This window comes from Punctularia strigosozonata (genome assembly GCF_000264995.1).
Source record: "Punctularia strigosozonata HHB-11173 SS5 unplaced genomic scaffold PUNSTscaffold_3, whole genome shotgun sequence".
Lineage (NCBI taxonomy): Eukaryota > Fungi > Basidiomycota > Agaricomycetes > Corticiales > Punctulariaceae > Punctularia > Punctularia strigosozonata.
The window spans coordinates 154137-166379 of NW_006767435.1; the positions used below are offsets into that span (position 1 = coordinate 154137).

A 12243-nucleotide genomic window follows, 5' to 3' on the forward strand; every position below is an offset into this window, starting at 1 on the left:
CAGCGAGACTGACTGGCACGAAGGGCATCCTCAACGTCGAGATAACGATGACGTCATCACCTCTACAATATCAATAATCCCGATCAGAAGCTGGTTGCACAAGTTCAATACGTGCGCTTATCCTCCTTATCTACCCTCTCCGCCACGCCGAACTCACTCCGTGTTCCGCATAGATTCTGGGTCGTATTGCGAAGGCGTGCCCTCGCCGACCAACCCTCACATCAGGGCCCCAGACAAATACGGCCAGGGCTGCGCGGCCACGGAGGCACTTCCTGCCTCCTTCCTGCCCACTCTGCGCCATGAGGATGTACCTATCCGAAGCGTTCATGACCCTCCCGCTGTTCTTCAACATGTGCTATGCGCTGCTCGGGCCGCTGTCGTCCGCGCAGAAGCACTTCGAGGAGAATGGTGAGTATTTAGTCCCTCCTTCATCTTCGGTTCCGTGATAGAAGCGTCGGCCTATGCTGCGTCTTATATAGACCCCTCCCCGAGCTGGCATATGGCGTCGAACATATCGCGTTCCTCGCTGTCTCGACAACATTATGCTCGTCAGTAATGTGCTGAGAGGTTTGTTACCTCTAGTTTCAGCTGTTCAAGGGGCCAGAATCACGACTACGGCCCGGCAAACAATCAATGGTATCGGAGCTTCGGGTGCCTGGTGGCCGATTGACATCGCACTGTTCCCTCCTGAAGTACGACAGAATATCTCCGAATTGCTATTGAACCAAAAGTCAGGTATTTGTGCCAGTGTGCTCACATCGGTCTTTGATGTCCTGAAGGCGCATTGGCAGGCCTTGGTCTGACGGACTACAGGTACAACCTTGGAGGCGGAGGTGTTGGCGTCGGCACATTTTCGAGGACGCCGGAGACGCCATACATAAGGTTCAAATTTCTCGAATGTTTACCCTGGTTCCTCGTGTTGAATCATGCTACAGTGATGGTGTATACAACTTCTCTGCGGACCCTCAAGGGACGTTTTTCCTGAGAGAAGCGGCTCGCCACGGTGTCCCGCTCATCACCCTCTTCGTGAACAGCGCTGTAAGCTCCCTTTTCCCCACACAACGGCCCCATCATTGCTCACTACTGCCTGTGCAGCCGACTACGTTCACTACTAACGGCCAAAATTGCGGAGGGACGCTCATCACGGAACGTATACCCGAATATGCTCAATACCTCGCCGACGTGATCAGCTACTGGAAGTCGCAGGGGGTGGAGATCACCCACGTTTCTCCCATGAAGTATGTGCAAAGATAGTGTCTGATCCCCGTCGTTCTGACGTAGTTGAAAGCGAACCGGACAACAACTTCGATGATGGCGACCCCAGCACACTATGCGGACAAGAAGGCATGGAAGTCACTCCGGACCAGCGCGCCGAAGTGGTCACGACCCTTGCGAAGGCGCTCAAACATGCGGGTCTCTCTACCAAAGTCATCGCGGATGAGTCTTCTTCGACCGGTACGCAATGCTACGTGCAACGGAATCGTTTCCCCTGACACGCCATTCACCAGGCACCTTCAACAGTGATGCACCGATCTGGATTTCGTCGTCGGTGGGCGAGGTCCTTGGTGGTATTGCACACCATCAGTACGGATTCGCAAGTGGGCCCACCCAGGAGACTATGGCTAGCCTTGGGCGTAACCTGAGCGGCGGCACGCCGACGTGGTTCACGGAAATCTGCTGTCAGTTATCAACCAGCCAGATTGTACACCATATACCAATGCTCACATGGGCATGACAGGTTACAAGGAGGTTGACAGCAGTCAGGCGGAGGACCCGCTTGCGGTCGTCGGGTGGGGAGAGCAATATGACCCAACGATGGTCAGCGCCCTAAGGATGGCGAATTTAATCTATCAATCCTTTACTTACGCGGAAGACGAACATTGGTGAGTTCTGCGAACGGTCACGGAAAGCACGTGTAGACCACTCTTTCAGGGATTGGTGGACGGCCCTTTCAAGCGGCTACGGGTCCTGCACGCCTTCCAGCAACTCATCCTGCGTCAACTCCGTACAGTCAGATGGCTGGGACGACGGTGAGACCACGGGCCGATGTCGGTTTCGGAAACTCATAGAATTTTCATAGGCATCATCTATTACGACCCCGATTACAGTACGACCGGGTTTTACGGAGTGAGCCTCACGAAGCGTTACTCCGTCCTGCGCCACTTCACGAAGGCGGCGCCGGTCGGTGCCGTCCGACGAAATGTCACCGAGACGGAGGCAAACTGGCTCGTCCTCGCGTTCGAAACCGGTCCGTCGGCAACGCCGTTCAGCAATAGCAAGGCGCCGCTGTTCTCGATAGTCGCAGCGAACGCTCAGTGAAACGCATCGAGCACGGTCCTATCCGGAGGAGGAGGATTCCGCCTCAGTCAGCCGAAGAAGGCATTCAGGAGTAGCCCTACGGAGGATTGGGTGGAGGTGGAGGCGCCGAAGCTCGTAGGAGGAGGGTCTCTGGTGATTGAAGCGCCGGAGATGAGCATATACACCATCTTTTTCTAGAAAGTGAAACGTACATCTCTGGGATCTTCCAGTGTCGGGGATAATAGAGCTACATCGGTTACAGTACACCAGTGCTTGTCCCCTTGTCGAAGAAGGTTGCTCCCGAGTCGGTTAGACGATATTGAGTGGCCGTCAGCCGCGAGATGAGCTTGACAGACGACGTCGGAGGGCACGACACTCCGGCGTGTATAGCGATCTGGTGAAAGATGGCTGAGTGCTCGTCAAGACGCTTCGTGAGGATGGTGAACTAGCGTACCTCCCCGGACACGGTGCCGCTGCGACCACTTGAGAGTGGCCTCACGTCAACGTGGTAGGCGGAAATTTGCAGCAGTTGACGGAAAAGGTCGTCAGGCTCTCCAGGGGTGGTGACATGATATCGGATTACGAGACCGGCGTTTTCCTGCACAATCAGGTTAACAACATGCAACAGGAGAGCCCTATGGAGGACGCACCTGCCGGCATAAGGCAGTCAAAGCGCGGATAAACCGTGCGATCTCCACGTAAGGGAACCCAATCCATTCCATGACCGCGATGTCATCGACAATGATCAAAGATGGTTTTCCGACGGCGGATGGTGATTCGAGACCACGTTTAATGTCGTTGAATAGGGGTCGGAGAGACGCGTTCGGCTTGGTGTAACTGAGTAAATCGATATTAACCAATGACCTCGCGTCAAGATGCTGGTTCAAGTTAACATTATACAATGACTGGTCAGAAATAGTGCAGGGACAAGATGATGATTCACTCGCACAGTTTTCGCGCCGACGTGTGTCCATCGACTCGCATCGTCCGAGGTCGTGACAAGTATGCATGTCGACTCTGTTCCGGATTTCTTCAAGTGGTACGCGACAAGCCTATGGAGGATGAAATCGGCAGGTGACGGCAATTCGTCCGTTATCAATAGGAGTTGTCCAGGATGGTTGAGTTCATCAACGGGAAACATGGTGCTCCGGATGAAGAGAGCGCGAGCACGCGGCAACGCGTTGACACCTCTCGATTGCTCTGCTCTCTTGTCTATTGTACTTCTTCATTCTATCCTGCTGCTGTTCGAAGCTATATTTCTACAGGAGCTATCATGGATGACCTGAAAATCTCCAGCTGGTGCTTTTTCTCCTACCAACCTCCCCCGAGCTGACAGAAATATCTGCGGGTAGGGATCATTGAACGCGTCTCGTACTTTTGTTGCCACATCAATTATATCTGCAGTACCGTATATGAGGCACTCATCCTCGGTATCGTCATGCCCGGGGCTCGGAGCTGATTTGCCCACTTGCGTCTCTGACGGTCCATGATGCTACATGCTTCTACTTGCGTCTCCGACGGTCCACGATGCCTACATGCTTCTCCGACACTGTGTGGCAGGACACCTACCGTCAACGAAGTGTGTGAAACATGACGACTGTGTGGCTTTGAACGTTGACATGATTGCTGGTAACTTACTCTAGGTAGCACCGGCCGAGACGCATGGCAAGTACATGCGAAGCCATTCTTTCTGCGCAAATATTGCGATGACAGTCTGACGGAGATTTGGTGGGTATCTGTAGCTCGATCTTTTTCTTGCCACTCCATCCCGTTGCCCTCAATCACTCGATGCACGTTGGACATAGCCGGTGGCGTCAGTTAACGATGTCGGCGTGCCATTTCTGAAAAAAAAAGCCACACCGGTCATCCCTGGCCATCTTCTGTCCCGTGGCCACCGTACTTTCGTTTAAATCGGGATGCACAGTTCACGGCTGTGGAGGTGTACGCGACGAAATGGCGGCAGGACCGCACCTGGTACCCCCACGGCACATCGTCAGCTATGATCAGATCTCACCTCTCGAACGCAGGAGCGTCTTCTTGTCTACCTATTCGCCCAAGCATGTGAACATCAACGTAGCGCGCGACCATTGGGGACTGCTCACGCTCTGCGGGTCGATGGAGGAGCCGGTAATCCTGCTACCAAGAACTAAAAAGACATATGCTATCGGGGCCGGACCTAAACATAGAGCAGTGCTTGAAGGCCTTCCTATCAGCAGAATCTTCCCATTTGAATCGTTCACAGCATGTGTTGTGAGGTGGAACGGAGATTCAAGTCGCGATGCCCGCGTTACTATTCAACGTGTCTCAGAAGCTGTTGTGAAGGTAATTGGTACTTTGTCTTTTTCGCTGGAAAGGTATTGACTGGTGATGGCGTAGGTTGGCCATAGGATGCTTCGTCCAGATGAAGTCTTCAGATTGGAACCCGGCGATATGATCAAAGTCGGAGACCAAGGTTTGCGATATTGCCGGATGATATCTGCTTTGTCTCTGAATCAAGTCCATAGTCTATGCGTACGAACTGCTGGCAGATTGTGACGACGGTTACCGAGACATCGAGGAGTTCTACGTTCGTTCCATCGGCGCTCGTTCAGCCAAGGGAGGCCAAGGAGGTACGTTATATCACTATAGTTGTGTCTACTGTTCTCATCACTCTGCTATCATTCACATCTAGCTGTGTCCTTTCGAGAGATACTATATCTTCCGCAGGCTTCATGCCGCCGATGGACGGAGGGCCCGCGCATGGTTGCAGTCAAATCGATACGCCTGTACGGTGACGAGCGTTCGCGGCACCTCCGAGACAAAATCATTAGACAGGCAGGTTCGGAACTCTTCCTCGCGAAAACGTTGCACCATCCCCGTATAGCCTCGTTACGAGAGGCATTTGTGGCAGAAGGCCTCACGAAGCTGGGTGAGATCAGAATATACGCTCCCTTTGTGAACGCTTCAAGCTCACACGCTGGATATTAGACCTCGTTTTTGACATTGCGCCAGGGCAAACTCTGCGGGAACATTTTATGAAGGCTGGCAAGATTTGTTGTGCGCTTGCATTCATAATAACTCAGAAGTGAATCACTAAAGGACAATTAGCGGAAACTACTTTGAGACGCATAGCGTACCAGTTGTGCGACGCGCTCGCAGTGAGTTCCGCTCGTTCTTACCTTCCCAAGTCGTAGCGCAACTCACTATTCCATTATAGTACTTGCACCACAAAGGCGTGGCACATCTAGATATCAAACCAGAGGTAAATCACATTCATCAAAAAGCAATTCATTGGGGGCTCAATTGGGTAGAACGTAATTTACCATGATGCTCTGGGGATCACGATAATAGATTTTGGTTTATCACGTATCATGGGCGAGGATGTCAAGGTATGCTCCCTTTTGTTAGAAGCTATTGCTTCTCCGATTTAGATATACGATTTCAGGGCATTGCGGGTACCGCCAGGTACGCACCTCCGGAGATAACTCAAGGCATTCTGGACACGTGCGCGGATAGCTTCAGTGTCGGCGCGATGCTGTTCGAACTGTAGGCGAAGTTAATGCTTTGCAATATGTCTCTTCTCTTATTTGCATTCAGGTTTGTAGGGAGGACACTGTACAGGATAGCTCGCAATGGAACTCTCCTAGATCAGGTTCGTAGTCGCAAGAGGCGATGGGGTCAGATCTATCAAGGTAGACCCATCTCTGAGTTGGGTGGGTTGTTTTGTTGTTTCGTAATTCAACCATCCTAATTCACGCCTACTTAGGGTTAAACTTGATTAGCCTGTTGGCGGAAGAAGACCGCACAAAACGTCTGAGCATCACAGATGCCCTGCGTCATGCGTGGTTCTTCTCTCTACGGGGCATCGAGCCAAGTCATAGCTGGTATCGAGACGCACCCTACAATGGACACCTCCGAGAGGATACGCCAAAGGAGGTCGTTCCAGCGCATGACCATCAGCTTGCCGAATTGACCTTGCTGCGCACAACACAGTACACAACACAAATCCAAACGGGAGGAAGTTGGCCCGATGCTCTTTACTCCGATCCAACCACCGTCTGGTGCTCTGCATATGATAATTCATATGTATTTGCTACTGCTACCACGGATACAGCTATCGTCAACGCAGCATCCCTGCTGCAGCCCTATAGCAGCTAGCTGTAGGTACTGACAACCGAGCACATAGATATACGTCCGTGGAAGGACAGGTAGCAGAGGCGTCATTGGTTTTGTTTATTACCGACATATCATTGCTTCTTATCTGCAGCCCTGAATCGGTCTCATAAGCAATCCTTAACATCAATGTGGCCAGGTGCCGTTAATCTACTCCCAAGATGACGGTGAACGCTGGCAGCGCGAAATAGGGGGTGGCTCAGCTACAGGACCCCTCCCTGGGACAACTCGATCAGGAACGACCCCCGAGAAAACTTCGCGTTTTCTGGATCTCCTCTAAGATTTGCCTAAGATGCGATCGCAGTCATTGGATCCGAAAGTAACTCTTGCTCCAGTCCATGAACTAGATCAACGGTCAGGTCGTCTTGATCATCGACGAATTGTCCTGGGCTCACGGTGAGCAACGTCGTCTGTTAGGGGAGCTCCGGTGTTGAACTCGTTGGAAGCCTCTGGTCTTCTACTTCGGTTCGTTGGGCACACGGATATACCAATTAGAGGGCTGCAGGTGCGTTCATAGTACCTCTCTACGGTCGTTTTTTACTGAAAGAACGTTGAGACATGCTAGTATTCTACGGTGCCTCCGTTTTTCCGCCTACGAAGCGCGATGGATTGCTCTCTAGCATCCAGCGGGTCAACCCCAACATCTCGACTGTAGATGCAGTCTGGGTCCACCTCGTCGATGGCGATGAAGCCATTGCGAATGCGGGCTCTGCCCAGCGACGAATTCTCCGCGATCTTCTGGACTACGGCGACAACGACACGCTGGGCGGGACGGAGGACGCGCTCGAGGGCCAGCAGAACGTCGTATATGTTTTGCCACGCCCGGCTTCCATCTCGCCTTGGTCAAGCAAGGCTACCGATATTGCTGGCATCTGTTCTCTGGGCTCGCACGTTCGACGTCTAGAGCGAGGAATCGCTTTTGTGTTCACGACGAAGGACGGGTCACAACTAACCCAGAACGTCGTCAACAACTTCTCGTCCCTCATTCACGATCGCATGACGCAGGCTGTCTATCTCTCCCTCCCCGAATCTGAAACTATCTTCTCTCATGCACCTCCGAGACATCTCCGGAAGGTCAGCCTCACAGACTCTGCCACAAATCCTCGCGATAGCCTCGTCAAGGCCAACGTAGAGCTCGGCCTCGCACTCGCCCCGGACGAAATCGACTACCTCGTTTCCGCATTCGTCTCTGGTCCTACGCCGATATCGCGCGACCCGACCGACGCCGAATTGTTCATGTTCGCTCAGGTGAATTCGGAGCACTGCCGACACAAGATCTTTAATGCATCCTGGACGATTGACGACGTTGCAAAGGACAAGTCGCTCTTCAAGATGATTCGTAACACCGAGCAATTGAACGGGACGGGCACCATTTCCGCGTATTCTGATAACGCTGCGGTGCTGGAGGGTCATCCCGCCCCTCGCATTGGTATCTCGAGCCGCGGCCCGAATGATCCCAATCCAGGCCTGGAGAACGTTTATCTTCTGACCGAAGAGGACATGCCGATCCTCGTCAAAGTCGAGACGCACAATCATCCGACGGCCGTCTCTCCCTTCCCCGGTGCAGCGACAGGTTCAGGAGGCGAAATCCGCGACGAGGGTGCCGTTGGTCGAGGTTCAAAGCCGAAAGCCGGTCTCGCCGGTTTCTCCGTTAGCAATCTTCGCATCCCTGGCTACGTCCAGCCATGGGAGGAAACCGACTTCGGCAAACCGCACCATATCGCCAGCGCGCTCGACATCATGATCGAGGGTCCGTTGGGCGCGAGCGCGTTCAACAACGAATTCGGTCGGCCCGCGCTCGCCGGGTACTTCCGCACCTTCTGCGAGGCGACGCCCGACGGCGACGTCCGAGGCTACCACAAGCCTATCATGGTGGCAGGCGGATACGGCAACGTGCGACCGCAGTTCGCGATAAAGTCGAAGATTTCCGTCGGCGCCAAGATCGTCGTTTTGGGCGGGCCTGGACTGCTCATCGGCCTCGGAGGTGGCGCGGCATCCAGTCAAGCTCTCGGTGCTTCTTCAGCCGAACTCGATTTCGCCTCCGTGCAGAGAGACAACGCTGAAATGCAGCGGCGATGCCAGCAGGTCATCAACTCCTGCGTGGACCGCGGCCCTTTCAACCCGATTCAAAGTATCCACGACGTTGGCGCCGGTGGTTTGTCGAATGCCTTGCCAGAGCTCGTCCATGACTCTGGTCTTGGTGCGACGTTCGAGATTAGGGACGTGTTGGTCGCAGACACATCCATGTCGCCGATGGAGATCTGGTGTAACGAGTCTCAGGAGCGTTACGTTCTCGCCATATCACCCGATCAGGAGGATCAATTCGTGCAGATTGCTCAGCGTGAGCGTTGCCCGTTCTCCATAGTCGGCGTTGCCACTGCTGAAGAGGAGCTCGTTGTCACCGACCGGTTGTTGAAGAACGACGTAGTTCATCTCAGTATGTCTACGTTGTTTGGCAAGCCGCCGCGCATGTCTCGTATCGACTCGACCCGGAAGCCGACGACGAAACCATTTGATACCTCCCTGGCGCAGTACTTGCCGTCATCGGCCGATCCCCAAGCGCGTCTTCATGAGGCGGTCTCAAGAGTTCTGCGCCTTCCCTCCGTTGCCTCCAAGTCCTTCCTCATCACCATCGGCGACCGCACCATCACTGGTCTCGTCACCCGCGACCAGATGGTCGGCCCGTGGCAAGTGCCCGTGGCCGATGTTGCCGTCACACGAACGTCTTACGGCTTCGATGTCGTCGCAGGCGAGGCAATGGCAATGGGAGAGCGCACACCTCTGGCGCTCCTCGACGCACCCGCATCCGCGCGCATGGCTGTTGCCGAGTCCCTCATGAACCTTGCCGCCGCCCACGTCGGCGACCTGTCCCGCGTCAAGCTGAGCGCGAACTGGATGTGTGCTGCTAGCAAGGCTGGAGAGGGCGCGGCGCTGTACGCGGCGGTGCAGGCGGTCGGGATGGAGCTTTGCCCGACGCTTGGCGTTGGCGTCCCAGTCGGCAAGGATTCAATGTCGATGGCGATGAGGTGGCAGCAGGACGCAGAGCGCCGGGAGGTCAGCGCACCCCTATCACTCATCATCACGGCGTTTGCCCCAGTCGAAAACGTTGGCGCGACGTGGACGCCGCAGCTCCGTACGGATGTCGGTGCACCCACCGTGCTTGTGCTCGTCGACCTCGCGGCGGGAAAGCAGCGTCTGGGCGGCTCCGCTCTCGCGCAGGTTTTCCGGCAGATTGGCTCGGAGCCGCCCGATGTGGAGGATTCAGCGCAACTCAAGGCCTTCTTCATTGCTACCCAGCGCATTCGCACGGAGCACCCAAATTTGGTACTTGCGTATCATGATCGTTCCGACGGCGGCCTCTTCACGACAATCGTAGAGATGTCCTTCGCTGGTCGAGTAGGGGTCAATTTGACGCTGGACCCAGTGGCATCGTCCGATCCGGTCTCTGCGCTATTCAACGAGGAGCTTGGCGCTGTGGTTCAGATTCGCACATCCGATGTGGACCTGCTCAAAGCCGTCTTCGCAGACGCTGGCTTCCCCTCCCAGCATCTCCACATTATCGGCCAGGTGAACGCCGACGCTCAGGACCAGAACATCACCGTCACCTCTGGGTCTGCTACCCTTTACTCCAGCACTCGCGATTCGCTCCAGCAAGCGTGGGCCGAGACGTCGTATCGTATGCAGCTCATTCGCGATGAGCCACTCTCGGCGGAGGAAGAATATGCCCTCATCTCTTCCCCTCAACACCGTGGTCTATTCTACAACCTCACCTTCACTCCCCGACCGAGTCGCGACATCTTCCGTCGTCCACGTGTCGCCATCTTGCGCGAGCAGGGTGTCAACGGCCAGGTCGAGATGGCCTGGTGTTTCACCGCCGCTGGTTTCGACGCGGTAGACGTGCACATGTCGGACATTCTATCCGGCCGCGTAAGCTTGGAAGACTTCCGAGGGTTCGCTGCATGCGGTGGATTCTCGTATGGCGACGTTCTCGGCGCCGGGAAGGGATGGGCGCACTCGGTCCTTTTGAATGACGTAGCACGAGGCGAGTTCGTCCGGTTCTTCGAGCGGCAGAACACCTTTGCCCTCGGCGTCTGCAATGGATGCCAGTTCATGAGCCACCTGAGAGGCATCATACCCGGTGCGAGCCACTGGCCAAACTTCAAGACGAACAGGAGCGGCAGGTTCGAGGGTAGGGTCTCCATGCTCGAAGTCGTGGACAGCGACGCGACCAAGTCATCTGTCTTCCTGCATGATATGGCCGGGTCGATGCTGCCTGTCGCGGTAGCCCACGGTGAAGGACGAGCTGCTTTCCGCTCCGAGGAGGACTACGCCGCCGTCAGGCGCGCGAATGGCGTCGCTGTTCGTTATGTCGACGGCGACGGCAAGCCCACGGAGGCGTACCCCATGAACCCGAACGGAAGCCCTGACGGAATCGCAGGTTTGCATGCGGCTGGTGGGCGCGTGCTTGCGATGATGCCACATCCGGAGCGGGTGTCGACGCTGCAGAGCAACAGCTGGTATCCTCAGGAGATCAAGGAGCAGTGGGGGAACGTCGGTCCGTGGTTCAGGATATTCCAAAATGCACGTAGATGGTGTGGGTCTTAGTTTGCGGCGTCCAACATATACGTTGTGTCCGTTCTCTTTAGAAACCGGAGAACGTATTGTATTTTCACGCCAAACATTGTCATCATTTCTTGGGGTATCAAAACTGCATATGTCGTTTGCATCCGAGAAAGCAGTGGCTCCGGGGACAGATGTATGCACGCTGGTGAGCCGGGCTTGCAGCTGGCGTCACCAAGCAGTGTTCGAAGGGATTGACTCAGATAGAATGCCGCTCTTTGGGACGTTGCGGAGTGTGTCGTGTTCTAGAAAAATAATATCCAACGTATGAATACAGGAGAAAGTGTGCAACAATCACGAGTGCGGCATGATAGCGAAGCGATAGGAGGTTCATGGGAGGTCGGTCAAGTGATACGTCATTCAGATCCATTGGGACTTGTCCCAAGCAGGATCCTGCAGGAATGCGCAGAGGACCTTGCTTCCCGTCTACAGCAAGTTGAAACGGGTCAGTCATATGCGTCAGAACCTGAACACTATGACGCACTTGAAGCAAGGGATGGCCCGCAACGATGGTCAGAAACCGCTCCAGACCCTCGCGCCGGCTTTCGATCACCTCGTCTGAAAAACGGTTCGTGAAGACCTTGCCCGGGAGGGGAGGGATGTTCACGCGGGTGGACTCGCGTTCGAGGATATCACGGAAGGCCTCAAAGTCAGAGTAACGACGGCGAACAAGCGAATGACGGAGCTTGAATGCCGGAATGTTGGTCTAAGGGGTCGAATCAGTTACGCTCAGGGAAAGCACCAGGTGAACGACGAACCTTGGTCACAATCTCGTAGTCGGTGTACATCTTCCGACCAAAGCCTGTCTTACGACCTGAGTTATGCTCGCATCACCTAGAAATATAGCACACACCATGCGTCTGGGGGTTGCGTACTTCAATTTCCAAGAAACTCTCTGGTACGCTGTACATTTCCTCGATCTATCCAAGGGGGTGCGACAACTAGTTCGTCATTCGGCATTAGACGTTGACACGTTAGACGACCAACGCACAGTCTGCGCCCGCCCGGAGAGACGGGGCTCATCGAACGCGGGGACACGGGCGAAAGGCGAAGGGGTGGTCATCGTCAGTGGTGACGGAAGAAGTCAGAGGCGAACCTGCAGCACACGAGCCGCGACCGACGACATCAACGGCGATAGCGTACGGTACAGCCACTGAAGGCTGTTAAGGCTGC

At 54.8% G+C, this 12243-nt stretch overlaps 3 protein-coding genes across 3 annotated transcripts; 1 reads left to right on the forward strand and 2 right to left on the reverse strand.

Moving 5' to 3' along the window:
- Positions 1-1414: 1414 nt before the first annotated feature.
- Positions 1415-3439, reverse strand: PUNSTDRAFT_82728 (uncharacterized protein; the record flags this gene model as incomplete). Its single annotated transcript, XM_007380643.1, has 9 exons — positions 1415-1455; positions 1509-1679; positions 1739-1883; positions 1933-2030; positions 2081-2448; positions 2511-2692; positions 2753-2896; positions 2949-3176; positions 3248-3439. 4 exons carry the CDS (start codon positions 3437-3439, stop codon positions 2555-2557), a joined length of 702 nt encoding a protein of 233 aa, XP_007380705.1. The 3' UTR covers positions 1415-1455; positions 1509-1679; positions 1739-1883; positions 1933-2030; positions 2081-2448; positions 2511-2554.
- Positions 3440-3825: 386 nt separating this feature from the next.
- On the forward strand, positions 3826-11055 carry PUNSTDRAFT_42523 (phosphoribosylformylglycinamidin; the record flags this gene model as incomplete). Its single annotated transcript, XM_007380644.1, has 15 exons — positions 3826-3877; positions 3942-3967; positions 4223-4290; positions 4326-4620; positions 4675-4750; positions 4803-4907; positions 4970-5206; positions 5377-5435; positions 5495-5539; positions 5589-5666; positions 5723-5742; positions 5883-5929; positions 6044-6363; positions 6798-6846; positions 7016-11055. The coding sequence occupies 15 exons, from the start codon at positions 3826-3828 to the stop codon at positions 11053-11055; spliced, it is 5517 nt and encodes a 1838-aa protein (XP_007380706.1).
- A 243-nt stretch (positions 11056-11298) lies between these two features.
- PUNSTDRAFT_82734 (PX-domain-containing protein) lies at positions 11299-12158 on the reverse strand. The gene is made up of 5 exons (XM_007380645.1): positions 12062-12158; positions 11924-11990; positions 11829-11872; positions 11555-11776; positions 11299-11496 (listed from the first exon to the last, which is right to left on the reverse strand). The coding sequence occupies exons 1-5, from the start codon at positions 12131-12133 to the stop codon at positions 11431-11433; spliced, it is 471 nt and encodes a 156-aa protein (XP_007380707.1). The 5' UTR covers positions 12134-12158; the 3' UTR covers positions 11299-11430.
- Positions 12159-12243: the final 85 nt, after the last annotated feature.